Raw genomic sequence first — 27,325 nt, 5'->3', positions numbered from 1 at the left:
TCGTGCTCACTTCTCATGTATTTCCTTAAAATCGGAAAGGCAGGGCGCAACTTCCTGATCGTTTTGGCATGGAGTGATCCTTATATCTTGACCATAACGTCAAAAGAGTAACGATATCTGCGCAACTATTAAGAGAACAACTGTCATTTTTTTTCTGAGATTAATTATGTCGTATTCTTTTCGAAAACATTGTACAAACCCAAGCAATATCTATAAAGCAATAAAGCGTTTTTCGTTCCCACTGGGCATGATCGAACTACTTGTTGAAAGTTGAACTAAGAGCTGCTCGAAAAAAATCAAGGTGCCGCCAGGATTCGGGGCAACGCTAAAAATAAGCTCCCTTGCTGTAGGCGCCTTGGTCCATCGGACCACCATGACAAACTGAACATTGACCGGAATATTAGGCGCTCACTATAAAGAGAAGTGCTTTTAAAGCTCCACTTCCGGCAAATTTTTTGAGACACGAATGTTCGCATCCTTCGATAAATCATACACGTGTCAATGTTATATCTCCACTGTGACAGGCTCATCCACAAAGACTAGATAGGGAAAAAAATGAAGATTGCAACACGTCAAATCAATGCTTTTTATTATTTTCGTCACCCGAACAGGTAACCAGCGGTTGTTTACCTCCTGCTAAGTTGCGCTTTCCAGAATACCGAGGCTTAAACACGTAGTAAACCAAAGACCAAGCACTAAAGAATGAATTCACAACGTGAATTTACTTTTTATTCTGAACTCATTTCCTCAAGATCATTGCCCAAGTAAAACGCAGTGTTTTGAAGCATTGCAGCTGTTTATTTCGTTATGCACCATCTATCCTCATAAGCATTCAGTACCATTTCGGAGTAACATTTTCTGTTTTCGGTCCTGTGTGGCTGACGCGGGCCCAATTACAGAAGATTAGTTACCCAGTCAAACACAAAGCGAAAAAGTGTGCTTAACAAAATAACTAGATAAACATTCTGCGCTTAGGACAATGCGCCACAAGTTTTAGTTGCAACTAATGCGATTTCTTCAGATTAGACCTGACTAAAAGAAAAGAAGAGAACTGAACGCATGCACTTCAGGGACGAAATCGAATAGACGGAGGAAGTTGTCCACGCCGGATGCGCTACGCATTGACATCAAACTGCTGAAAGCAATGCCCGTGGAATGGAATGGCTTGCATCGCACGACTTTCTCCAGCGGAACTCACGGCAGGACTTCCCACTTAATCTGAAGCTGGTCATCGACCAGGAAGCCGTTGAGCCTTAGAGTGCGAACATTGAACGACGGATCATTGAAAAAAAATGCTTGGTTGCTTCGTGTTGTAGGCTTTTGTATGGATGGATATCCACGGGGTGGCTTAATTTCAACGAGATACTGCCTCTTATCTTGTGGGTTTATTACGCCCAGCCGTACTTTGTGCTGGAATGGCCACTCAACAGCGTCGTCGTTGTCACCCTTCTGCAAGCGGAGACCGGCATGCAGGCGCACAGATTCGCCATCCTTTATCAAATAGACTGCAGGTGACATGCAGTAGCCACACATGTACATCGGGTCGCTCTCGTAGAAAGCAAGACCTTCTCTCAGCGCTCGTTCATCGAGCGAGTTCACTCCTTGGACATAGAAGATTCTATGCACTCCTCGTGGTTCATCCCTTGCAAGCAATGTCTTCATGCGGTCCAGAGTCCTCTCGCTATTATCCAGAGTTTGAACTTTCATTTGATGAACTGATGCCAGAATTCGCGAGCAATTGCCACAGCTCAGTTTCTTTGCAGTCGTCAGCTCATCTTTAACCATTTTTTCCAGTTTGTTTAGGTTGCTCGAAAGATTATCAGTACGCGTTATCAAGTGCTCTTTCAACTGCTCGTTACCACTGGCGGATTCGTGCACACTCCTTTTCACATTCTCCTGGATTTTTCTCGTTGCTTGGGCAAATTCGTCTCTGAGCGCTTCTTTAAAGGTGTTTATCCCGTGAGACATTTCGTTCAGTCTATCACCTTGGCCTAGAACCTCAGCAATCAGCTGCCCAAGATGCTCTCTCATTTCCTCCGCTAGCTCCTGAATGACTTGTTGGAATGATGTCGAAAGTGATGTATCTTCCGTGTCGCTGGGCTGATGGCCAGATTCTGGAGCAAGAGGCGTCGCCGGTGCTGCACACTCCGATCTCAGGTGTGAGCACACATCGCTGCAAAGAACCGAGGCCGAACACTTGGGGCCACGCGCAGGGTGGTGTCGACATTCCCGCTGGAAATGCTCGGAGAGCGTGGAAGCAGCCAGCACTGCCTCACAGCCGTTGTCTTCGTTCCAGCACTTGACCTGCAATGAAAAAGTGAAGGAAATGTAGAAAGTGCAAATTCCCCCGCCCCGCTAGCACACTTGCTCGCGCGTGCGCAGCAACCACCATCGACATATCGGCCTTCAAGAACAATGAGGTCGTCGCGCCGTACCAGCAGCTGATTTCGTTCTTTCAAGCCACGGTTGAGAAAACCGCAATCGTGGTGAGCGAATGCAATAGTCACGCGACTTTTTTTTTTTATTTCGCGTCCTTTCTTTGCAGCTCGGAAAAAAGATACACGTGAGGCTTTATTTCTCGCAAATAAATGGAATGGGTGTTTCTGAAGGTGCTCTCCAACTTTGCTATTCACATCTGCTGTATAAAGTCCATATTTACGCATTTAGAAAAATTATCTTAATCTTAAGAAAAATTACCTTAAGAAACGTGGAGGCTAACAAAGAGGGTTCAGCTTAAGTTAAGGACAACGCAGCGAGCTATGGAAAGAAAAGTGATAGGTTTAACGTTAAGAGATCAGAAGATGGCGTAGTGGGTGAGAGAGCAAACGCGGGTTAAGGACATTGTAATCGAAATCAAGAGGAAGAAATGGACTTGGGCAGTGCATGTAATGCGAAGGCAAGACAACCGCTGGTCCTTTAGGGTAACGGAGTAAATTCGAAGAGAAGGCAAACGTAGCAGGGGACGGCCGTAAGTTAGGTGGGCGGATGAGATAAAGAAGTTTGCGGGGATGCAGTGGCCGCAACTGGCAAGGAACAGGGTTAATTGGAGACACATGGGAGAGGCCTTTGCCCTGCAGTGGGTGTAGTCAGCCTGATGGTTAATTAATTGCTTACAGAACAGAAAATGGCTTAGGATACGCAAGCCGGCTGGTAGCTGTATGTAAGCGGTTTCCCTGGCCTACCTCAAATGTCTTATTTTTTAACCCTTGGCTAAATTTACACTGGACCTCCTCTATAAACATTCGTAACATATCTGCGAGCAATTCAAGCAAGCTAGCACCAATTTATAACTTTCACTACGCCTGTTCCACGCGTTGACGGAGCAGCATATAAAGAGTGTCCCAGCTAACTTGGACCAAGATTTCAGAAAAAACTAAGTGTTCTTCAGAACTAAAACTGCATGGATGTTATAGGGGTTTATCTTAGGCTACAGTACCACTTTTTTAGCTCGTCCGATTTGAATAATTTGTCGTGATAAACAAATTAACTTTTTCAAAACACATCAAATCAAATTTATTTTCAACACTGATACAATGTTGACGGCTTCCGTGACAAAAAGCTGTGAGGACAGCTTGACTAGATCAGGGAACCATTTTGGCAGCAGCGACTTCATATACACTACAATAATTCAAATACAAATGAAATGTGCAACACAACACATCATATGCACTACAATAATTCAAATACGAATGAAATATGACACAGAATACATACAGTGTCCTACTTACTGAGTACAATAGTTAAAATGCAAGTGAATATTGTAATGGAATACACGGACTTCATTTATCAACTTAACTACGCCACAAAAGAACAATGTGCACTACAATAAAACTACGCAATAAACGAATAAAATTAGTACCATAAAGCGTTTTACACGTGAGATCCCCATGAGAAGGCAAACACACACTCACTCTGTGTGGCCAATTTCACAATTACCACTCAAAATCATAACGCAGTCTTAGAAAATTGCCCAGAAACAAACATGCTACGCAAAGCTGTGCGCGTTAGGGCAATGGAACCTGAAAATTGTGTTTTAATCTTGTTTAATAGAAACGGTACGTTGTACGTTAATGTTTGCAGAAGGTAATTAGTGCGTGGGCGCGGTACAAACCATTCCTCAGACGACCTGGTTCGATAGGTGCGAGTTTGCAAAGTAAGAGTACACAGCTCCTTCAGGAACTGCTGGTAAGATAAACTAGAGAAGTACAGCAGGTACAGTAGACGGTAATCGTAAATCTGTTGTATACTGACCAACTTGAACTGATTAAAGAGGTCATGAGTGTGGTGAAAGTATGAAACATTAGCAATGCAATGAACAGCTTTCTTTTCGAGCCTGTGTAGTAGAGTTATGTTTTTTTTTTAGTAGTCGTGGCCCAAATTAATGTGCAACCGAAAGACGGAGTGAAAAACTTGAAGTTTAATGTTAGTCGGAAAAATATCTCGAGATCGACGTACTAAGCCAACGGCGGAAGAGAGGTTTTTCACCAGTTGCTGTATATGCGCATCCCAAGTCATAAGTGCGATAGTACCACTCCTAAAACCTTGTGCTCTTTTACTATATCGATTGTAGAGCTGCCCAAGCGAAGCCCGCCAATCAAACTTACTGGTTTGTTTTTTGAAGCAAACAGAATGGCTTCTGATTTTTGAGGATTTATTCTACATATGAAAAATTGAAAAATTTGTGGGGGCTTAGCTCTAGCCTGGTAGGTTGCGAAAGCAAAAGTGCAGCGCCTACAACTGAAGGAACGCTGTGCGCCGCGTCTACAGGTCTGTAAGGAGCCAGCGCCACACTGCGGCGACACAAGACGCACGGGAGGCGGACGGTGAAGAAAAGGTAGGGAATATGTGGCAGAGAGAACGTGCGGGCGAGAAGAGGAAGACGGCGGTCGGCGACAGAGGTGGACGTGTTCTGCTGGGTCCCCGAGTTCCCAGGCTTGGGCCCCGGCTGCAGACGTGCGGGTGACCAGACCCGGACAGCCGTAGTCGGGTGCCTCAGCCATGAGACCTAGGCGCATCTCTCCCCTCCCAGCCGACAGCTTCTCAGGACTGGTCGCCTCTGACATCTGCGCTGCATACCCGGGCTACCTGACCTGGGGGCCATGCCGGAGCACACAGACGCTGACTATTTTCTACGGCAGCGTTGAGGCCGCCGTAGAGAACGCCTCCAAACGGGTGTCAACGAAGGGAACCCGAAACGCGCCTAAACACTGCCCCGTCGCCCAGCCACGCTTCCTCGCTCGACGCACCAGGCTCATCACTGGGAGACAAATAAATTTAAGTGTGATTCTCCTTTTTTGACTCTCTTCTCGCCAGAGTTTTCTTTTCCTTTTCTTTTGCCTCCTTGTTCTCTTGTTTTCTTTTTCGCGTTTCGTTTCAATGCTTAAAATTAAAGTTTCCTTTCCTGCAAATGCCGCCTCGTTTATTTCTTTTCTTTAACTAATGAATTTTGATGCGGAAATTCCACCTGCAGTGTTACTTCCTCACAAGGTCACGCGTGGCTACCGGCCGCCGCTGCGCAAAGGCCGTTCATGAGCGTAGTACTGCTTTCGCAATAAAACGACTACGTACGTACGTTGCTACAAAAAATTGGCAGAGGCTTACTTTGGTTAAGCCCGGTAGGTTGCGAAAGCTCGTTCTTTCTTCCTGGCTTCACACTGGCGAGCTGCCTTCTTCTGATTGGCAGTAGACGGCATGGCAAAGTATCTTTGTACACAGTGAGAAAGATCCACTGTGACTACCCGCCCCGCTCCGCCGACGGATCTAGCTGGGGGCCCTTTTTTATGCAGCTCATATGACGTCACCTCGACCGTAGCGCCACTGGTGAGAGGAGCGCGAGGATCACTGCCGTGACTACCGCCGCGCTCCGCCGACGGATCGAGCTGGGGGCCCTTTTTTATGCAGCTCGTATGACGTCACCTCGACCGTAGCGCCACTGGTGAGAGTAGCGCGAGGCTCACCGCCGTGACTACCGCCAGCTTGGAGGAAGGAAAATTTAGAGGAGAGGCCATCACGGGACATTTTGTGAAGCCGGAAACAAGCTCGGCGCCATCTTGTCCCGACGGGCTCCTGTTTACATTTCGTCGCCGCGCCGATTGCGCGCGCGTTTCAGAGCCAACGAAGGAGCGTGCTACCGCATGGGAACAGGCCCCCGCGCTAGTGGTCCTCGGCTACTCTTCGGTCCAGGGTGCCCTATGCTGGTGTTCGTAAGCGGAAAAGTTAAAGCGGAAATCTCCGTGTGAGACAGGCGGCTACTTCCAGTGACTGCTTCGTACTTCGTCGTATTCGTGCCGTCTCCAACTGCTCGACCCTGGTCACAATTAGTAGCAGCCGGGAAAAAATCTCCAACTCCTGCAAGCGCAGGAAGTGCCCTTGGCTTTCAATTACTGCGGTGACCCATCTTGACATGCATTATCCCTCGCCACTTTTTTCTATGTTTTTTGTTTTCTGATGGCACAGACTATAAGGCAGTGGTGTAGCCAGAAATTTTGTTTGGGGGGGGGGCTCGTGTTGCAGCGCGGCCTCCTCAGAATTTGCGGAGGGATCAAACGCAAGAATAACTGCATTGCCATTGAGAATGCCATTGTGCATTATATAAAGTTCACTGTCTAGAACAGTGAAATATGTATTCTTTAAAATGAAAAAATGTATACTCGTATGTCTTAAAAATCATGTTAACTGATACCAATGCTTCCATGTTTTTGCGTATTTACTAAGTAAACAAAATAATACGCGAAGTCTACAACTAAATCAGTCCGAAACCAGCAAAGCAGTGCATGCCACTGATATGAAAAACGTAAAGGCCATGAAATGAGCTAGCAGCTAAGACAAATATTTTAATGAACCTTTGTCGCTGAATTGTGCACGTGTCTGCTTTCGATTCAGCAGTGAACAATGCTGACATGCATGGCCACGCGCCCCACCTAAGTGTTGAACCTGCCTTTTATTGCAGCTCTTGTTGCTGAATGTTGCAATCTGCCTCCATTGCATGCGTTTTGGAAGCTGGCAGTGTCAACAGTGCATTCTGCTGCAGCAGTTAGGGTAAGAAAAATTCTGCACTATTTTGTTGTTGGTGTTGAATACCATACTTGTCTTCATAGCATGTTTTTGTGCGGCTGGAAAAGCAAGGAATGCTTTCTCATACAGCAGTGAGGAGGGGCAAATATACTAAAAAGTTTGAGTTCTTGACCCTGAAAACAAAATGTATCATAACGTGTTGTAATGGTGGCTGTGCCAACAATGACTTTTGATTCAACAATTCAAAAGCCACTCATAGAGGCGACAGAAATGGAGAGGGCCAAAGTGCACATAGTAGACGGGAGGGGAGGATTTATGGACGAGGGGGGGCGGGGGGGGGGGGTCGCTTTTTTCCAAAAGACTTAAATATTACATATGACAACCATTCTGAACACCTTTTTCTCAATGAAAAAATTTCAAGAAATATGCGCTTAAAATGTCACTGTCCCCTCTGTAAATGCGCCCTTTGTAGTATGGCAGCATAGCATATGTTTCACACCCACAGATCTATATAGTATTGTGCATAATATACCAGGTGTCCCGTCTAAATGTAACCAAGCTTTTAAAAAACACGGGGTGTCCTAGCTGTCTGAAACCAAATGAGGGTTGTTTTGAGTCGCGTGACCTAGTCTGCAGTATTTTTTTCGTTCTTCAAGGTTGATTAATTAGTTAAGCTTAATTAGCTAACTTTTTAATTATTGACTTGAGGAACAAAGTGTGAATGGAAAAGTTGTAGATTACTTTGAGAAACAGCTTACGGAGACATTTGCAGCAAAGTAATATTTACGTAAAGTAGTTTTTTACCGGCCTTTACCCATAACCCGCACAATAAGAAAAAGCTTCCACATGACAACTGTGCGACTTCAACGTCCCAAGACGCGCCTTAAAGAATAAAATCCATTTATTCTGATGTCCTCTCCTCGATGAGACTTTGGGTGCACATTGGGGCAGAGAAGTAAGCGAGCAGCTGGTCACGTGACTTTTTTCTAAGGCCAATAAGTGAAGCTACGTAAATGGTAACTTGACGGAAACAGCACTACTAGCGGTTTTTCGAGGTCATCTAGAACTTTTGCATTGACACTTTCTTCCTGAAGTTAATAATTAAAAAGTTAGCTAATTAAACATAACTAATTAAGTAACTTTGAAAAGCGAAAAAATACTCAAAAGTAGGCCATGCGACTATGAACAACCCTGAGTCTTTCACTTGACTAGGACACTTCGCCTTTTTTAAAAGTTTGGTTACATTTAGCTTGGACACCCGGTATATGACCGTAGCTATTCAGACTTCTAGAAGTTTAGGAGTACCCAGTGGCTGCAGTATAAGTTTCATGGTGTTGTGCCTCATTTCAATGCTATGTTTGATATTTAATGTGCAGAGCTGCAGCTGTACGCTCCGCTTTTCTGTACTTGGTGGAATACTAGCTTGTAATGTCATGGCATAGTAGCACACTTTACTTGTGATGGACAATACAGGCAATGAATGTCGATCTATCGCCCGTAATGAATGCATCAAATTATTATTCTTCAACATAACCACGGGCCCTTTTCCTGGCCTAGTTGGTGTGACATTGTGTTCAGGAAAGTAAAAACAGGACTATATTCTACACAAACCACACAGAAAGACTGACAGGAGGGGCGCAGTCCGTCATTCTGTGTGGTTTGTGTAAAATTTAGTGCTGTTTTTACTTTCCTGAACACAATTACCACAGGCAACAATGAAATTCAGTGCACATGTGGATCCTCATTTCACTAAGTACTTTTTACGAAAAATAACACTATTACAGGACATGGGCACAATAAACACATGTGCGAAAAGGCCTCGAAATTCAGTTAGAGCTTCGCCTTTTTCGCACTTCTTGGCCATGACATCAGCTAGAAAAGTAATTGCAAACCTGCTACAGGAAACCGGTCTAAACATAGTGCGCAACCAGAAACACAGAATTGGCCACGATATGAACGAACACACTTGAGCCCGGCACGTCCCTGAAGCAAATAGCTCGCTAGACGCTTCAAACGTTACACGCTTCAAACGTTACACGCTTCAAACGTTACACGCTTCAAACGTTACACGCTTCAAACGTTACACGCTTCAAACATTACACGCTTCAAACGTTACACGCTTCAAACGTTACACGCTTCAAACGTTACACGCTTCAAACGTTACACGCTTCAAACGTTACACGCTTCAAATAGGCATGTAACAAAGTTTCTGTATACTAAGAGTAAAGCGAGAGCAACTGCTTCCTTTACAATATCGCTCTCCGCCCATGTCATGGCCACCGCCGCTCTAACAAGCTCAATCACCGAAAAACGAAAATGACAGTTATACCAACTTCAGTGACATTCGATGGAGCGTTGCAAGAACACGCATAGGTAGCAACGAGGTTTCACTGCCAATGTAAACGGGAGCGCGAATGGCACACACACACTGCACGTACAGTGGTGAGCAGCCTGTACAGTGGTGAACAGGACGAGAAACGTCCGCACAATGCGCCGACGACCGCTCTAGCGCACGCCGTATTGAATCACTGGTGAACGAACAGCGCGTATGCAGCGGCGGTCTCCCGACGGCTCCGAGCAGTGACTGAGTAGACGAAATGCCCGTGCGATCATTGTCGCCGAGCGCGTTGTAATCAATGCACGCAACTACGAGAGTTTTGCAGCGAATTCAACCTGAGATATGAGTGAACGGCGCCAACGTCAGCCTGTGAGCACGAAAAAAAACTAACTCGAGCAGTTGAGGAAAGTACGAATACGCCGCACCGCAAATGCTACGCCGCGGCCGTCTGCTATCGCCCGGTTTGTAAACAGCAACTACGACGCCATCGCCAAGCTGCAGGGACAAGATGGCCTCCCAATCGAGAAAAAAACCACGTGATTTCCTTCACACTTTTCTCCCAGGGTATTGAGTGGAAAGGGCCTCTCCCCCTTTTTTTACCTTCGTCCATGACCGCCGCCCTCCGCCGACAGATCGAGCTGGGGGCCCATTTTTTCGCAGCTGGTATGACGTCACCTCGACTGCAGCGCCACTGGTGAGAGGAGCGCGAGGCTCACCGCCGTGACTACCGCCGCCCTCCACCGACAGATCGAGCAGGTCGAGATCATGAGAGGGAAATAACTAGAAGAATAAGAATGGGGTGGAGCGCATATAGCAGGTTATCTCAGATCATGAATGGCAGTTTACCAATATCCCTCAGAGAAAAGTATACAAGTGTATATTACCGGTACTCACATATGTGGCAGAAACGTGGAGGCTAACAAAGAGGGTTCAGCTGAAGTTAAGGACAACGCAGCGAGGTATGAAAAAAAAATGATAGGTGTAACGTTAAGAGATCGGAAGCGGGCGGAGTGGGTAAGTGAAAAAACGCCGGTTAATGATATTGTGGCAGTGGAAACCCCAGTAGACGAGGAACACGATGCCGCCCACATTTGGACTTTGGTATCTCAACGAAAAAACTGTCTGGAACCACCGATCCGCCGAACATTTGCCTGGGGAGGCGTGCAGCTTAGCATGGAAGTCGATAATGGGTCGCCCGTTTGTGTCATTCCGCGTCAGCTGTACGATAAGCATCGCGAGCAATGGCCGAAACTCAAACTGTCCAGCCTGAATTTATCGTCCTACACAGGACGCCTTCCAATAGTTGGGGAGCTTGCGCTCCAGGTTTGCCATAAAGGGGCGACAGTAAAGTGTGCGCTGACCGTGTTGGACTGTGCGGGACCAAGCCTCTGTGGTCGTGAATTAATCCAGCAGCTGAACAGCGCAGGCGTTCCTGTGGTTCGATTTGTCGAGGACTCCGTGTCAACAAAAGAAGCAAGCGAAGCCAGCGTGAACAACATATTCCATGACTACCACGACGTGTTCTCCGAGGAACTGGGGCTTATCAAGGGTCCTTCAGCCAGCTTGCACCTGAAGGAAGGCGCCGTACCCAAGTTCTGTAAGGCCAGACCCATTCCATACGCGTTACGCGAGCGAGTGTCACTTGAACTAGACCGCTTAGTTTCTCTGGGCGTACTGTCCCCGGTTGCTCATTCTGAATGGGCAACGCCAATAGTCACAGTGCTTAAGAAAGACGGTGCAGTAAGAATCTGCGGCGATTTCAAGGCCACGGTAAATCCAGCGTGTGCAACAGAGCAATACCCATTGCCAATCATTGAGGATATGTTTGCCCAACTTCATGATGGGGACTATTTCAGCACTCTTGATTTACGGGATGCATACAGCCAAGTGGCTTTAGACGATAACGCGAAGAAAGTTTGCGTCATTAACTCTTTCGTTACCACGTTAATACGCCAAAAGGGCTATTTTGCTACAATAGGCTTCCTTTCGGGATAGCCTCTGCACCCGCAATATTCCAAAGAAAAATGGATGAAGTTTTGGCTGGCCTTCCAGGAGCGCAGGCTTATCTTGACGATGTGCTCATTTCCGAGAGAGCGAGTGACAGCGGTGAGAGGCTCAAAAACGTCTTGGAGCGCTTCCGAGAGTGCGGTGTAAAGCTAAGGATCGATAAGTGCAAGTTGCGTACCCCACCGGTAACTTATCTTGGTCATCGCATCCATCGTGATGGCGTTCATCCCACAGAGAAAAACCTTGACGCTATCATGCAGGCGCCGAGCCCCTGTAATGTCAGCGAGCTACGTGCATTTTTGGGTATGGTTACATTTTACGCGAGGTTTCTGCCGAACATGTCAACCACACTTGGTCCATTGTATCAGCTGCTTGAAAAAAATGCACGTTGGCAATGGAAACAGCCTCAAGAGCTCGCGTTTGAACGTGCCAAGGACAGCCTTAAAACAGCCAAGGTTCTCGTTCATTTCGACCCTTCGAAGGAACTTAAGCTTGAATGTGATGCATCTTCGTACGGTGTGGGAGCTGTCTTGTTTCACACGACTGGTAACATTCACAGGCCAATCGGGTTCCGCTCGCGAACATTGACCCAGGCGGAGCGCAAGTATTCACAGCTCGAGCGAGAGGCACTGGCTCTGGTATTCGGCGTCACGAAATTCCGTGACTACCTTCTAGGTCGGGAATTTACTGTCACTTTAAATTACTGTCACTTGGTATGGGGAAATACATCTTTCACAAACCTCCAAAGATTATTTACCCCAAAAAAAGAATTCTTAGAATAGTATATAATGTAGCATATGACCACCCATCGAAACCACTTTTTGAGAAAGGCGACATAATGCCAATTACTGATTTATATGCATACTGCTTACTCTCTAATTAGAAAACCGAAAATAAAAACAATACTCCTTTCATTGCCACACTGGCTTCATTATGCAAAAAACACGCATCGTACAAAACAAGAAGCAACGAAATATGGCACATTTATGCATACAGAACAGGTTATGGCAAACAGATGCATAGGTATAGTCTGCTGCACTATCTTAACCTCTCCCATAGCCACAACATGACTGTTGAGCACTCGAAAAAAAAAAAAGTTGCAAAACTTTGTTTCAAATATATTGTTACCGGGTGTAACTTTTGAATCGTAATTTCTGTAATTTTGTATAATTTTTTGTGGTTGTGATTTTGTAACTTCTGAATGGTAATTCCTGTAATTGTGTTTAAATTTATGTGATTACAATTTTGCAATTTGTCATTTTATGTAATTTTGTCTTTACGTTTCATTTTTACGCACTACAAAGTGTTACAGTTGTATCAAAAAATAGGTTCTGTTCATGCTTCCTTTATTTCTTTAGTATTACTGCTGGGTTTTTCTTTCTTTTTTTTAATCTTTGCTGGTATGCTGTTATGCTGTCTGCATATTTTTCCTGTAGAACTTCTATCTATTTTTGGGGAGGCGAGAGCTCGTCAAGCTGCATCCCAAGCTTTTTCTCTCTGCCTCCCTCATCCTTGTGATGGAAAATAAAGGCATTATTATTATTATTATGACTGCGGCCGCCCTCCGCCGAGGGATCGAGCTGGGGGCCCTTTTTTTCGCAGCTGGTATGACGTCACCTCGACTGTAGCGCCACTGGTGAGAGGAGCGCGAGGCTCTCCGCCGTGACTACCGCCGCCCTCCGCCGACGGATTGAGCTGGGGGCCCTTTTTTTCGCAGCTGGTATCACGTCACTCAGCGAAAGGTCCACCGTAACTACCGTCGCTCCGCGCTGAAGGCTCAAAACTTAGCGTAGTATTGCTTTCGCAATAAAAATTTGCGCTGGCTTAGCTCTGCTATACCAGGATATACGTAGCTTGAAGTGAGGGCGAGGTGTCCACATCTCGGTGGACACCTGAACCACAGGGAAGGCGGAAAACCATTCTCTTGGAACAGTGGACACCTCAAAATGTGCTTTAAGCTAAGTGGCGGTAGTGACAGGTGTGTGCTGCATGCGACGGCATTTACAATGTTGTGCCAGAAACACGACGCTGAAGCCATAGGGCGTCTGCTACCCTCTGGAAAGCGCGCCGGCGCCGGTGCGTCTGCCAGGTCTATGAATCTACGGTTCTGAAGTGCGCGGCGGCGCCTCCGGCGCAACAGCTGCTCAGCTGTGACGTCACTCGCTCCTCGCGCATGCGAAGCTTCGCTCATGCGCTCTCTCGCGAAACTGCTCATCCACGACAAGTATAGCTCGCACGAGAAAAAAACAAAACTAATATGTAATGACCAACGCGTTAAACTAGTTTAACCGCCTACTCAACCAAGTGCCGTGCTTACGCAGAACAGCCAGCCTACGCTGACATATTATAACCACGAATAAACACACAACTTTTGTTATTTGCATTTTCCGCGTTCAGGATGCTTTCATACGCAGCACGCGCTGATCTTAAAGTGATGCTGTGCAATAAGCAATGTCGCAGGACAAATAGAGTAGGGAATAATTGATACACGAATGTACGGCAATTGCTATGCACAAGGCAGAGCCTGGAAAAAATTTATAACCGGCAGTAGCTGACAGACGATTTTCCCATGGTTCTTTGCGTTCACTTCGGAAACGCACGCTTCCGCACCTGTTGAAAGGTATGAGAGGAAAGAGTAAAAGAACAGACGCGCGTCGCAACAATCGCGTCCCCTGAAGCGTCGACGCTGGCTGTAGCAGATACCTCTGTGCCACCATTCCCCCATGGTTCATTTATTAAGGCGGAAGCCTTTAGTGCCTCATCGTTGTAAGCAGGAGTTGTAGACAGAAATGTCACGCTTTTCAATTGGTCGAAATGATTGTGACGTCACAGTGCGCGAATTTCAAACGGGTCAAATTGTACTTTGGCTATTAACCATGCAACAAATTAAAGGTATCGCATAGTGATCCTCCAACTAAGTGGGACTGAGTTTAGCTCATTGCTTAATCAACCAATTCTAATTAAGCTTTCTAGCCAGACCACATCAATAAATAAAAGAGAGTAGGAAATTGGTCGAGTTGGGGTATCGAACCAGGGTCTCCGGAGTGCGAGACGAGCACGGTAAAAAATCCGGCATGCCAGCTCCATGGTTCGGAATGAACAAAAGCGCGTCTAGTGAATATGGTGTCTTCGTTCACTCCCATCTTCCTCCCTTCCATTAGGGCGAGGTTCAAGTCTCCAGGGAGACATGCGAGACATACATTTCCTTTACTCTCCTCAAAAACTAATTTACCGAAGACGTAGAGCCGAATGGGCGATGTCGTTCTGAGGACTCCCTGGAAGGTTGCATGGCGCTACGAGTTCCATACTCAGAGGCGAAGCTTAACATAGTAACCAGACATCAGTGACACTAGCAACAACACCGCGCTTACGGCTTTCGCCTCTCCGCGCTTTAGGCCCGTCGAGCGCCCGCCCTGAATTATTCTTCTCTCGCGCGCCCCTCCTTATTTTCATGCAAGAGGTGACGTCACAACTCTGCAGCGCCGCTAGATGGCTTCAGCAAAAAGTAGAAGCTTCTGCACCTTTACAAAGCACGTGCGCCGCCTCATGCTGTCTTTCGCTCACAGCGTCTACGCCCACAGATCTCCACTAGGCGGCTGGATGCCGCATTCCCGCTTTCCGAGACGAGCGCGAGTGAGGCCACCGGCAGTTGGACGGCTTGTCCCGGAAGTCAGGTGTCTTGTGTATTTCAATGCACCAAGTCGCGCCTTTTGCCCTTTCGTTCTCAGTTTTTGCGTTGTTCTCGCGTGATGTCTGCTGTTATATGAAATTAATAAGAGAGCTGAACGCGAGAAATGTGAGCATTGTACGTACAACCCTGTAATTTCAGAGAAACCGAAGAAAACAGGCATGCAGGTCTCACTCTGCCGCGGCAAAGGAGTACGTGCATTAAACACTATGTTCGACCAACTATGTTCGTCGCGACCAAACTCCTCTTCCAACTCAAAAAACAAATTAATTTCGCTTTACACACGATTCTCTGGCGACAAATCATGACCTATTTGATACAGCGCTGTTCTAGTGAAAAGTTCCTTTGGACAAACATTTCGGATGTTTTATCTGCTTCGCTTACCTCTCTCCGAAGCAGCTCTTCCGCAGGGAAGTCCACCAGAGCGACGTCCTCATCCTCGTAGTGGTTGCCGTCCAGCGGACACGCATGCGATGCATCCCGCACGCACTGCTCGTAGCAGCACTCGCATAACACGTGTGTGCATGGTAGCAGGGCCGTTCTCTTCCTCACCAGGCCACAGGCACTGCATATCCGATGTGGAGGCAGGGGTTCGACGAACTTCAGATCCCTCCAGTCGAGCTCAGGGGAAAATCCCACTGTCGCATACTGCGCGCTTGCAGCAGGCATCGTTCTTGACCTACGCTCGTTGCACTGAGCGTCGAAGAAATGCGTATTCCGCCGCCACAAGGATCGCAGTAACGTCTTTCCTTTTTTTCCCTCCCCGTTTGCCAGGGCGATTATCGCAGGGTTATCGGCTGCCGCTTTTGCTGCGTATGCCGGACTGCGCGCCGAGCGAAATCTGTCGCCGGTGGAAAGCTGTGTCACTCACACGTGTTGATCCCGTACGCTAAAAAATATGCGAAATAATGATTGTTGGTTAATTGGTTTTTGACGAAGGAAATTGGCGAAGTATTTGTCTCACATATCTCGGCGGACACCTGAAACGCGCCGCAAGGGAAGGCAGGAAGGTAGGAGTGAAAGAAGAATGATTGTTGTGGGATAGCTTTTGGTGCCGCTATCCGCCAAAACTCTTTCCCAGCTGATGAGTCCAGGCACATCGCTAATTTAGAGCGAAAGCTATGCTATGACCTCAGGGGCGTGTTTCATTCGTTTGCGCATTCGCACTGCTTCAAATGATAAGCCCTGCTGAAAAACAGGCATTGATCTTGATTCTCCTCCCTTGATAACATCGCAAGGTTACTTGTTATCAGGAGGCTTTCTCGAATTCTTTTTCCCGTGAGTGACGTCATCACGAGGCAAGGTAGCAAGACCAGTTGTCTGACCAAGAACGCCATGCCTCAAGCAATGGCTGCGAACCCTAAGCTCTCATATGAAAGTTAATTTTAGGTTAAATTCAGTTACTTTAACTTCGCCGTACAGAGTGCACCCGAGAGGGCAGGGTTCGAATAGAATAATATAGTATACATCAGTATACGCTAAAAGAATTAAACTATTTCACACAAAGGATTCAGAACTTCGACTCTACGCCTTATGATGACAACGACGCAATACAAAGTACACGTCGGCGAAATATATGCACCGTTGCTTTTCATTATAACGAAGTCGAAGTGGCCCCACGACCTCTTTGTTAAGCCGTTGCTTAATTGTATTCATAGGCTGCCTTGATCGCATACGTCGCATTGGAACAGGCCTGCATAATACCGCCTTGATAGAGGAAAACCTATAAAGCTTTCAGTGCGCCGTCGATGCGTGCCGAGGGAGGCCAACACTTGTACCGAGTGCTCTCGAGGCGGCCCTGAAAGTGTATACACTGACCCAATACGTCAGCCTATATGCAAAGCGGCCATTTCTACCCCAGCTTGCATGAGGTTCAGTGCCAGAAACAGGGTCTTGCAGGAGTAAAGTCGTTGATGAGAGGGAGAGGAGGGGAGAATAGCGTCGATTTCTAAGACATGGTTCCTATAACGCCTGCTGTGATGCTAATAAGGGCACGCTATGGGGATTTCGTCGCGACTATGCACTTCGGTTGGCTTCCCCGTGGTATTTACGAGTACCCTGGCCTGAACGCTTCACCACATGACAGTGACGCACAGCACAGCGGTCTCTACAATTTCGCCTCCATCAAAATTCGACCCCCCCCCCCCCCCCCCACCGGATCGCGAATATGAACAAGACAAAAGGCTTCCACATACGTATTCCTTTCCTGCTTTTCTGCATTGGACCGAACACACGCTCATTTTCTGCTTGTTTCGCAGGTTCGAATTCTCGCAACTTTGTTGCATTAGTACTTCTAAGTCGTTCCCGTTGCTTCTGCTGCCAGTTGCTGTTACCATTTGCTATTACCTACGACCAGTGTAAACGTGTTTCTTGTTCATCATGGGAACTGAGATAGCTGACTTGAAGCGTGAAATGCGCAAAGAAATAAGGGAACTGAAGGCTAGTCTAGAGCACATGAACAAAGATGTTGAGGACTTTCGGAGAGACTGTGGTGATCGGGAAAAAGAGAATGCCGCTCTGAAAGTCACAAATGAGGAGCTGATCAAAGAACTTGCACAACTAAAAAAAATGGCAAATGAAAACTCGATGTGGATCACCGCACAGGATCAGTACTCGAGGAAAAAAATTCTTGAGATTAGAGGCATTCCTGAGGACGAAAACGAAAATTTGATGGATGTTCTGGGCAGGCTTAGTGACGCACTTGGTGATTGTATAACACAAGAAGATATTGAGATCTGCCACAGGGTTCCTGTGCGAAACACTGCTGCTAACCAGAAAGATGGCGACGACGATACTGTCGAAAAAAAGGCCGCAGCAAAAAACGAATAGTAACGGCAACATTGCAGTAGCATTCAGGAACCGCGCTAAGTGCGATGCCATTCTTCGGGAAGCACGAAAAATTCGGTGCGGTGCAGATGAACTGGGTTTCTCAGAGAAAGTCTGTCTTTGTTGATGAGCGTCTGTGCCCAAAAATGAGAAAGTTGCTTGGGATGACAACTGGCAAGAAACGGGAGGTGGCCTGGCGTTGCGCATGGGTCGGGAACCGCAGGGTTTACGCACGGAAAACGGAAACGTCCCGAGTTATCCGAATTGATTGTGAGTCCGACCTGGATAAGATGCGCAATGTAGCCGCCTCTCCCTGAGTGCCTATGGCGTGCTCTTTTGTACTTGTATGATTATTTTTGATAGCTGCTCCTCACGATGTTACCTGTCCTTCTGGCAACAGTTATATCAGTGTTCTGCATTGCAACGCCTAAAGTGCGTGAAAGAAATACGACGAACTGGTTATGTTTCTTGCCGAATTCCGTTTCAAGTTTCAAGTTTTTATGGTTACCGAAACGTGGTAATCTTCTACAGCTGATGTTTTGAATCTCCCAGGATGCGAGAGTTTTTTTTTTTAAACAGGTCCCACCGACGTGGTGGCGGTGTACTACAGCTGGTATCAAAACAGTTTGCATGTGCTGTACAGCCAGACTTTACTGAAATTAATGCTGATTACGAGGTTATAACGACTCAAAGTGAAAATAAGTTGTTTGCTGTCATTTACCGACACCTAATGGGAACATAAACCGTTTTTTTTTTAAGTTTTTGAAACGTTCTTGAATTTCATAATTACGAATAAGCTGCAAATCATTTTAGGCGGTGACTGTAACATTATTCTGTTGGGTAACACTGCTGCCTCACGTCAATTTCAAATTTTGCTACTTCTTTATCTTGTGGCAATGTCATAACAGAGCCAACACGAATCACCCATCATTCAGAGAGCCTTTTAGATTTATTTGTGGCTAGCAATATGAGTGACTGTGTTAAGTCGGCCTGAATAATTACGGGACTAAGTGATCACTTCCCAATCTACATGATCTACAAATGTAATACGTTTCTTAAAAGAAAGGTTAGCCACTCTGATTCTTACACTGTCAGAGATATAAGTTCCAGGACCCTAGAGGTGTTTAGGAATGAAATAAGCAGTTTAAACTGGAGTCGGATTTTGCGTGCAAAACTGCTCAGCAAGCATATGAAATATTTCTCTCATTATTTAAGGCATGCTATCACATATGTTTTAGGTTAAAAATTATAATCAAATCTAAAAAGTTACGCAAGCCTTGGATGACAGATGAGTGCTTTAAATTGATTAAAAGAAAGGAACAACTATACGCAAAGTTCGTGAAGACACGGAGCTTGGATGACCTCTCAGATTTCAAAAAATACAGAAATTTTGTCACAACCACTTTGCGTAAAACAAAAAATACGCATTTTGAAATTTTATTTAACAATTCAACTAGTCAGATTGATGTTCTATGGCGCGAACTTAACAAAATATTGAATAATTACGGGACTAAGTGATCACTTCCCAATCTACATGATCTACAAATGTAATACGTTTCTTCAACTAGTACTAGTACTTCAACTAATAGTAAGTGCTAAAACACTAAAAGGGTGGTGGTGGTGAAAACTTTTAATTTCTGAAATAGAGTTTGGGAGCCACAGAGTGGCCCCGCTACATGGTCGGCGTCCCTAGTCCGGGACACCGCATGACAATGCCCCGTCTCTCGCCCGTTTCACTAGAGCCCTTTGGGACTCAAGCGAGGAGCAGTTGAGGAGGGCAGTCTCCCATGCCTCTCTGGAAGGGGTAGGGGAAGGGGGGAGGTGGGGATTTTGAGTACATGCCCACACCATGTGGAAGATATCACAGGTCTCCCCACAGTGCGGGCATCGCCCATCCGTGTTAGGATCGTAATGCTTTAAGATTGCAGGACAGAGTAGAGTACCTGTCTGCAGGCGCCTTAAAGTTCGCTCCTCCGTCTTACTCAGCCCCTTTGCAGGGGCCGGGAAAAGGCGGTGGTTGTCGGTATAATGCGTTATTATTTCCTTGAATCGCAGCAGCGGCTGGTTAGTCTCCGAGCCAGAAGAGCTGGGATGAGGAGCCCGGTGAATAAGCGCTCGGGCAGCCGCGTCAGCAGCCTCATTACCTCGTAAGCCCTGATGGCCAGGAGCCCAAATGATTCTTTTGGGTGTTGGATCAGTGGCAGTCCGTCTTAGAATGCAAGCAGCTAAGGGGGAGATCTCCCCCGCCAAGTAATGATCACATGCTTTTCGGGAGTCCGTAATGATGATTCTCGAATTGGCGTGGGCGGCAGCAAGCGCTATCGCTACTTCCTCGGCTCGCATTGAATTCGGGGCTCGAAAAGAGAGTCCATCAACGTGCATTTCCTGGTGAACGACAGCGGCCGTGTAAAATCCCGTGGGCGACGGCCCTGCTACGTCTACATAATATACACCGGGTCGGGAGCCGTGTTGTCTCTCAAGAGCCCGAGCCCGCGATTGTCGTCTGTTTTCGTGCATGTCGGTGTCCATGTTACGGGGGAGCGGGGAGACCCAGAGCATATGGCGCCACAGTACTGGGATAAGCTCCGCCTCCTCTCGAGTGCAATCGTGTTGGATGTGTAAGCGGTTTAGCAGGAGGCGCCCAGGGGCCGTCTGCATGAGCCGCGTGTATTGGTTCACGAGGTGGGCCTCCCGCAGCTCCTGGTAGGAGTTTAGCACCCCCAATGCCTTGAGTTTGGCATTAGAGGTAGCCACCGGGAGATCCAGGGCTCGCTTAGTTGCCTTGCGGATGACGGCGTCTATTCGCGCCTCGTCTTGCTTAGTAGTGCGGAGATATGGCACGGCGTAGAGGATCCGGCTAGTCACGAAGGCATAGACGAGCCGAAGCGCGTCCCTGCCCCGCAGACCGCCCCGCTTGTTGGAAACGCGGCGGATCATGCGCCCTACCTGTTCGCCTACTCTCTTGAGTTTCACAATGGTGGAGTCCGGTCTGAGTCTGTGGTGAATGAAAAGGCCCAGAATACGGAGCTCCTCCACCTCTCTAATAGGACCTCCTGACAAAGAGTTGTGAATTGCTGTCCTATCCTTTGGGTTCGCTCTGACATGCAGAAGCTCTGATTTCGCTGGAGCACATTGGAGCCCACAGTCAATAGCATACGCATCGACTATGGAAGCGGCCTGCTGAAGGCGGGCCTCCATGTCCCCAAGGCTCCCCTCAGTGGTCCAAATTGTAATGTCATCTGCATATAAAGCGTGTTGAATGCCTTCCACCCGAACCAGTTGGCTTGGGAGGCGCATCATAGCTATGTTGAACAGGAGCGGTGATAACACCGCTCCCTGAGGGGTACCCCGTGTTCCCATCATGTAGGGGCCGTATTCCTCGCCCTCAATCCGAAGAAATACCTGGCGATTAGTTAAGAAATCTCGAACATACGCGTAGGCCCTAGCCCCACAATCGGTAGAACTCAAGTTTGCCAGGATGCTTCCGTGTTTAACATTGTCGAAAGCCCTTTTCAGATCAAGGGCGAGGATGGCTTTGTCATTGTGTTGCATAGTTGTGGGTCGTATTACATCCCTGTGCAGCTGGAGAAGGACATCCTGTGCAGACATGTGGGGGCGAAACCCGAACATGGTGACTGCGAAGAAGCCCTTACTCTCCAGGTATGGAGAGAGGCGATCCCGAACCATCGTCTCCATAAGCTTGCCGGCACATGAGGTCAGTGATATGGGCCTCAGGTTGTCCGTCTTCACGGCCTTACCTGTTTTAGGGATAAACGTCACAAGTGACGTTTTCCACTCGGGAGGGAGTGGACGCCCGTCCCAGATCTGGTTGATGTATTCTAATAAATGGAGGTAGGCTGAGTCCGGTAGGTTCGCCAACAGGTTCACTGTTATGTGATCCCTTCCCGGTGCCGTACCCCGGCGCATTTTTGCTAAGGCCGCCTTAAGGTCGTGCAACTCAAAAGGGGCGTCAAGTGTTTCATTAGGCCTGCCAGAGTACATGTACTCGGGCCCAGGCGGGTCCTCCGTACGACAGAGATATCTGTCGCACAGTGTGTCCGCAAGTTGCGCCGTCGTACCTTGATACCCTTGCAGAGCCCGCCGGAGCTGCTTTTGCGTCTCCCCTCTCGTTTGGGAGGGGTCGATTAGACTGCGAAAGAGACGCCACGTTCCCTTCGAGCTCATCTGATGAGCTGCGGCGTCGCAGCGTGCTATCCAATTTGAATCTGAGAGTTCGGCAGCGTACGCTGCAGCCTGCTCTGTGAGTTTGGCTATGCGGTCGCGTAATTTGCGATTAGTTTTCTGCTTTTTCCACCGTTTAGTTAAGCTCCGGCGCGCCTCCCACAAATGCAGGAGGTGTGTGTCCACTGCGGGGATCTCTTCGGTGGTTTGTAGTGTTGTGGCGTGTTGTTTCTGAATGTTGTATATGTGGTTAGCCCACTCCGCGTAGCCGCCGGAGAATAGTACGGGAGGGATAGTGTGATTTCGGAATTTGTGCCAATCGGTCAGCTTGGCCTGACCCCATTTTTTGCGCGCTGCCTTCGCCACGAGTGTAATCCTGAGAAGGAGGTGATCGCTGCCTAGAGAATCTCCCAAGTTCTCCCAGGCAGCTGCTCTAGCATTTTTAACGAGAGAAAGGTCTGGACACGTGTCGCGGGTTACCGAATTCCCCACTCGGGTGGGATACGCCGGGTCCGTGAGCAACGTGAGGCTGAGGGTGGAGATGAGCTCCGCCAGCTTACGTCCTCTTGCCTGTTCGAAGTGGTAGCCCCAATGAAGGCTGGGAGCATTGAAGTCTCCAACGATCACTAGAGGCTCTTTGGCTGCCATTTTTATCGCGCGAAGGAAGATTTCATTAAAAGTTACGCGCGGCTTATGCGGAGGGCAGTATATGTTGAGGATATGTATTGACGGGTCGCGGCGTCTGAGAGGCAGTATTCGGACCATTGTATATTCTTGCTCGGTACTCAAGTCTAAGTCGACCTGAACCCCGGTGTAAGCTTTATTCACCAGGATGCACGTAGAGGGGCCCCCCTGAAAGGTGCTGTAGCCTGATAATTTAGCGTCTATGCCGGGCTCCTGCAGGGCAACGAGTGCCGGCATGTCACCTAGGGACTGCAGGTAGAGCTGGAGGTGTGACCGTTTTTTCCAAGCCCTGAAACCCCTGCAGTTCCATTGGATGATTTGGAATTTTTCAAGGTTTTTATCATTCCTATTAGATGTGCTAGCCATCTTGTTCTATTTATTTACGGGGGAGCGGTCTAGCTCTGGGCGGGAGCCAGCGCAACCCCAGCGAGGGGCCGCACCGACCCAACAGCTGCCGAGCCTGAACCGTGTTCCTTCGCTGCCTGGCGGGAGGCTGTCTTACGTTTCAAGTGAGGGGAATCGGAGCTAGTGGCGTTCTGAATTTGGGTGCTGACCCAGGGCTGCACGGCTTTAAGGACCGAGTCAGTGACCTGGGCCATAAGGTCGGGAAGTGCTTGCGTTAAAGCTGCCTTGAACATGTCCTGGAAGGACTCGCGGACTGCTGACATGATTTGATTCGGGAGGGCCGCCACTTGCTCCTCCAGTTGCTCGGTTTGGCGCTGCAGTGCCTCTAGGCCGGCGACGCGACCAGCTGATCCAACTACCGTGTCCCCGCTCTGCCGCGAGACGCTAGTGAGGCAAGATGTTACGGATGATCCGTCATCCTCGTCATCTGGCTCAGGTTCTTGCATTGGTTCGGATGACCCGGCCTGTTTGGCCTCTAATTCCTGAATTTTGCGTGCTAGAATTTGGTTCTGGCGCCTGAGCTCCTCTACCTGCTGCTGTAGGGCGGTTTCGGTAGGGGAGGGACGGGTAGGGGGCCCGGAGACTGCCCTACTCCAACTGCTCACCTGTGATTTGACGGGTGCCAAGGGCGGGAAGTCCCTGGCGTTGAGGACCGGGGGCACCGCCTGGGTCCCGGACTTGACAGGTTTCGATGTGCCGGGTTTGGCCTTGATTTCCTGATCGGCTGGCGCTTTCTTGGCCTTGGGCGGAGGAGCCTGCTTGGGCCCCGTCTTTTTCTTCGGTTTCGATCCGGATGGGGAGCTCAGTTTGATGGCTTTCCGGAACCGCCCAGCACAGCCAGGAGCTCCGGTAGGGTGGCCGCCTCCGCAGATGAGGCAGCTCGGAACACAGTCATGTTCCGCCAGGCCGTCAGGAGTGGCATCGGAAACCTGGACTCCACAGCGTTTGCAGCGTCCCGGCTGCGGTCGCGGGCACGCATCGGCCCGATGGCCCACTGTGCCACAGCGGTGGCATGCTGGCACTGTTTTCTTGTACAGGCGAACAGGGAGCCGTTCGTAGCTGTACAACACCGTCCGTGGCACCTTGGTCCCCGCGAAGGTGATCACCGCAACCGGCGTTCCACCTAGCTTGCGCACAGACACCACATTTTGTTCCGCACTGAGTTTTCTTTTAACGCTTTCAGACGTTTCGTCTGGCGAAACAGTCACGACGCCTCGACAGAACGCACCGGAGAGTTTAGGGTGTCCCCGGAACGGTAGCTCGCGTTCCCCTACCGGCAGCACAATATCCCGGAGTAGCTTCTCCGCGGCGTCGACTGATTTCAGTGCGCATACAAGGACGTTTTGGTCCCAAACGGGCCACACCGCAAGTCCAGCATTTGCGTCATCCCCGAGGAGGCTGCGGACTGCAGCGCCGGCTTGTCCAGGACCAAACGTTGCCTTGAGGTCGACTGTGTTTCTTGGTTTCAGCACCACAACGATGTCATCTTTTTCAATGCGCGTCGTGTTCTGCGGCCGCCACCGGAGTTGCTTGGAGCTCTTCGAGGCTGCGTTCAGCGCACTCCCGCCCTGCGTATGCGCAGAGCTAGCCGGTGCCTGTTGCTGGGTGGCACCAGCACCAGCGTCCCTCGATGCCGCTGCCGCGTTCTTCTTTCCGCGCCAGTCGCGGACCATATCTTGTAAGTAGTCGTCCTCGGTTGGTAGAGGATCTTCGCCTTGAGTCGTATCCTCGGATTGATGGGTATCCATTGTAACGATCTGCAAGGACTGCGGGTCGTATCCGGTGACTTGATTTGGAGCCGCCAGAGCCGAGGGATCCCCGACCGGGGCCATCGCAGGCCCCGGCGCCGTTAAGCTTAGCACCACCGCGGCGTGACGAAAGCTTCAAATGACCGACAAGTGGTCAAAAATTGGCCCCACCTTAACAAACGTGGTGTAGACGGGTGCCGCTGAGGTTCCTGGAGACGATAATACCAGGCTTGCAGGGGAAAAAGTTGGTGTATCGCAATTGATTGCGATTTGTCACGGAGCCGACGCGGTATCACTAAAAGGGAAGGACCTCGGGGACGAGTTTAACAAATACTTTACAAATCTCCCTTCAGGAACACCTATACGAGACAGCGCTGAAAGTAAAATATATTTAGGTGCACCCAATTCTAAATCTGCCTTTTTTGAACAGAGAATTGATGAAGAAATTTACTCTATTTTTATGTTCCTAAAGAACAGTAAAGCCCGGGACATTGATGATCTTGAAATTAAACCCGTTAAATACTTCTTAGACCTGCTGACTCCAGCTCTTTGTTAGATTTACAATACGTGTTTACATACTGGTACCTTTCCAGATATTATGCAGTGTGCAAGATAGGAGTTTATATAGATCAGGCGATAAAAATAACTTTTAAAATAATCGACCGATCTCAGTGTTGCCCGTTTTTTCAAAAGGTCAATAATATGCAAGCGAATCACCAGTTTCTGTGATAAGCACAAGCTTTTACGTCCACAGTAATTTGGGTTCCGTCGAGGCATGTCCACTGAATTAGCTTTGTTGACGCAGAAGGAATTAATACTTAGAGGGTTTGAAAATAACAAAATGACCCTAGGTATTCTTATCGATTTCTCGAAAGCATTCGACAGAATTGACCACAAAATTTTATCTACAAAGTTAGAGCATTATGGGTTTCGAGAAGTTTCTGGTAACCTTCTCAAGTCATATTTACACCACCGTAAGCAATGCGTCGTAATCAACGAAGCTCACTCTTCTCTATTAAATGTCACTTCAGGTGTGCCGCAAGGCAGTGTACTCGGACCGGTTTTATTTAATATTTACAAAAATGATATAGTAAAGACCAGCACACTTCCATCTTACACCATTTATGCAGACGACACAAGGATTTTTTTCCAGTCAGCTAATATGGAAGAACTCACTGATTTCGCAAATGTTACACTTGAAAAATTGTCTCAATAGACTCAAATAAATAGTTTACAAGTTAACGTTGCTAAGACAAAAGCCATATTATTTACTCCTGTACAGAAGGTTTTTGGTCTAGATATCGACATAAAACTCGGTTCCGAACAAATAAAAGACGTTAAAAAAATAAAAATATTGGGTGTGACGTTCAGTAAACATCTAAATGCACACGTTTAACGCGTGGAGGGAAGCCTGGCAAGAGCTTGTGGCGTATTGTGTAAGTTTAGAACAATGCTTCCGACTACAATTAAGTTAATTTTTTATAATTCAATTTTCGCTTCTCATATTAACTACTGCAGTCTTGTATGGACGGACACAACTGAATCCAACCATACCAAATTAATGCTATTACAAAAGAAAGCAATTCGTCATGTAGCAAATGCCTCATATGACGCCCAAACAAGAGAACTTTTTGCTTCGTGTATTGTACTCCCCATACACCACTTACATAAACTTCCAAGAGAATTTTATTGGACCCCATGGTTACACGATAAGGGACCACAGTCCCTCAAAAAATACAAGAGTACAGTTCGCGACTAGTGTCGCTCGATTACGGAAAAGCGATCACTCAAGACACGACGCCGACTCCTGTCGCCCTGCAAACAAAAGTAATTCACTGCACGTAATAATGTCCACAGTGTCCATAATGTCCGGATGCCGCGGGGGAAGCACGCTCCCTAACTAAATAAGAAACGCGCAACAACACCGCGCACTGCACACACTCAATAAGGCAGGAGCCGTACGGTCACGCGGCCCCTGTCGACAGCGATGAAGCGAGTGCTCCAACTTACATAAACTTAACCCTGTTATGAAGTACAAACACTGTGTTCAAACTAACAACGAAGCTTTCCTCAACTTATGTAATTTACATCGACCTTTAGAAGTGCCCCACATATTCAGAAACAGAGAACACTGGTGTATACCCTCTTCCCGCACTAATCAGGGTCGACACATGCTGCAATACCACATGCCTACACATTTGAAGTTCCTACAAAATAAAAATATAGATATAAATAACCTTAGCAAATACAAGTGGCTTATTCTTATTAACTCTTATTCTTTAAGATATATGGGTTTAATTATGTTTCATTTCTCCGACACAAACTGCTTTTGTACTGCGGATGTATTGTATCTTTTTGACATCGTCTACACTCTTAGAACTAAAGGAGTGCAGAGGAGTGCCCAGAACACACTTTGAAGGAGTATTCGCTTGT

At 47.8% G+C, this 27,325-nt stretch overlaps 1 protein-coding gene across 1 annotated transcript; it reads right to left on the bottom strand.

Annotated features, from left to right (window-relative positions):
• Positions 1-603: 603 nt before the first annotated feature.
• LOC149329478 (TNF receptor-associated factor 3-like) lies at positions 604-15,716 on the bottom strand. The gene is made up of 2 exons (XM_089559251.1): positions 15,432-15,716; positions 604-2,304 (listed from the first exon to the last, which is right to left on the bottom strand). The coding sequence occupies exons 1-2, from the start codon at positions 15,714-15,716 to the stop codon at positions 1,195-1,197; spliced, it is 1,395 nt and encodes a 464-aa protein (XP_089415377.1). The 3' UTR covers positions 604-1,194.
• Positions 15,717-27,325: the final 11,609 nt, after the last annotated feature.

Source organism: Amblyomma mixtum, chromosome 9 (assembly GCF_055824585.1).
Source record: "Amblyomma mixtum isolate Tamu chromosome 9, ASM5582458v1, whole genome shotgun sequence".
Taxonomy (NCBI): domain Eukaryota; kingdom Metazoa; phylum Arthropoda; class Arachnida; order Ixodida; family Ixodidae; genus Amblyomma; species Amblyomma mixtum.
This window is presented reverse-complemented; position numbering and strand designations above follow the sequence as displayed.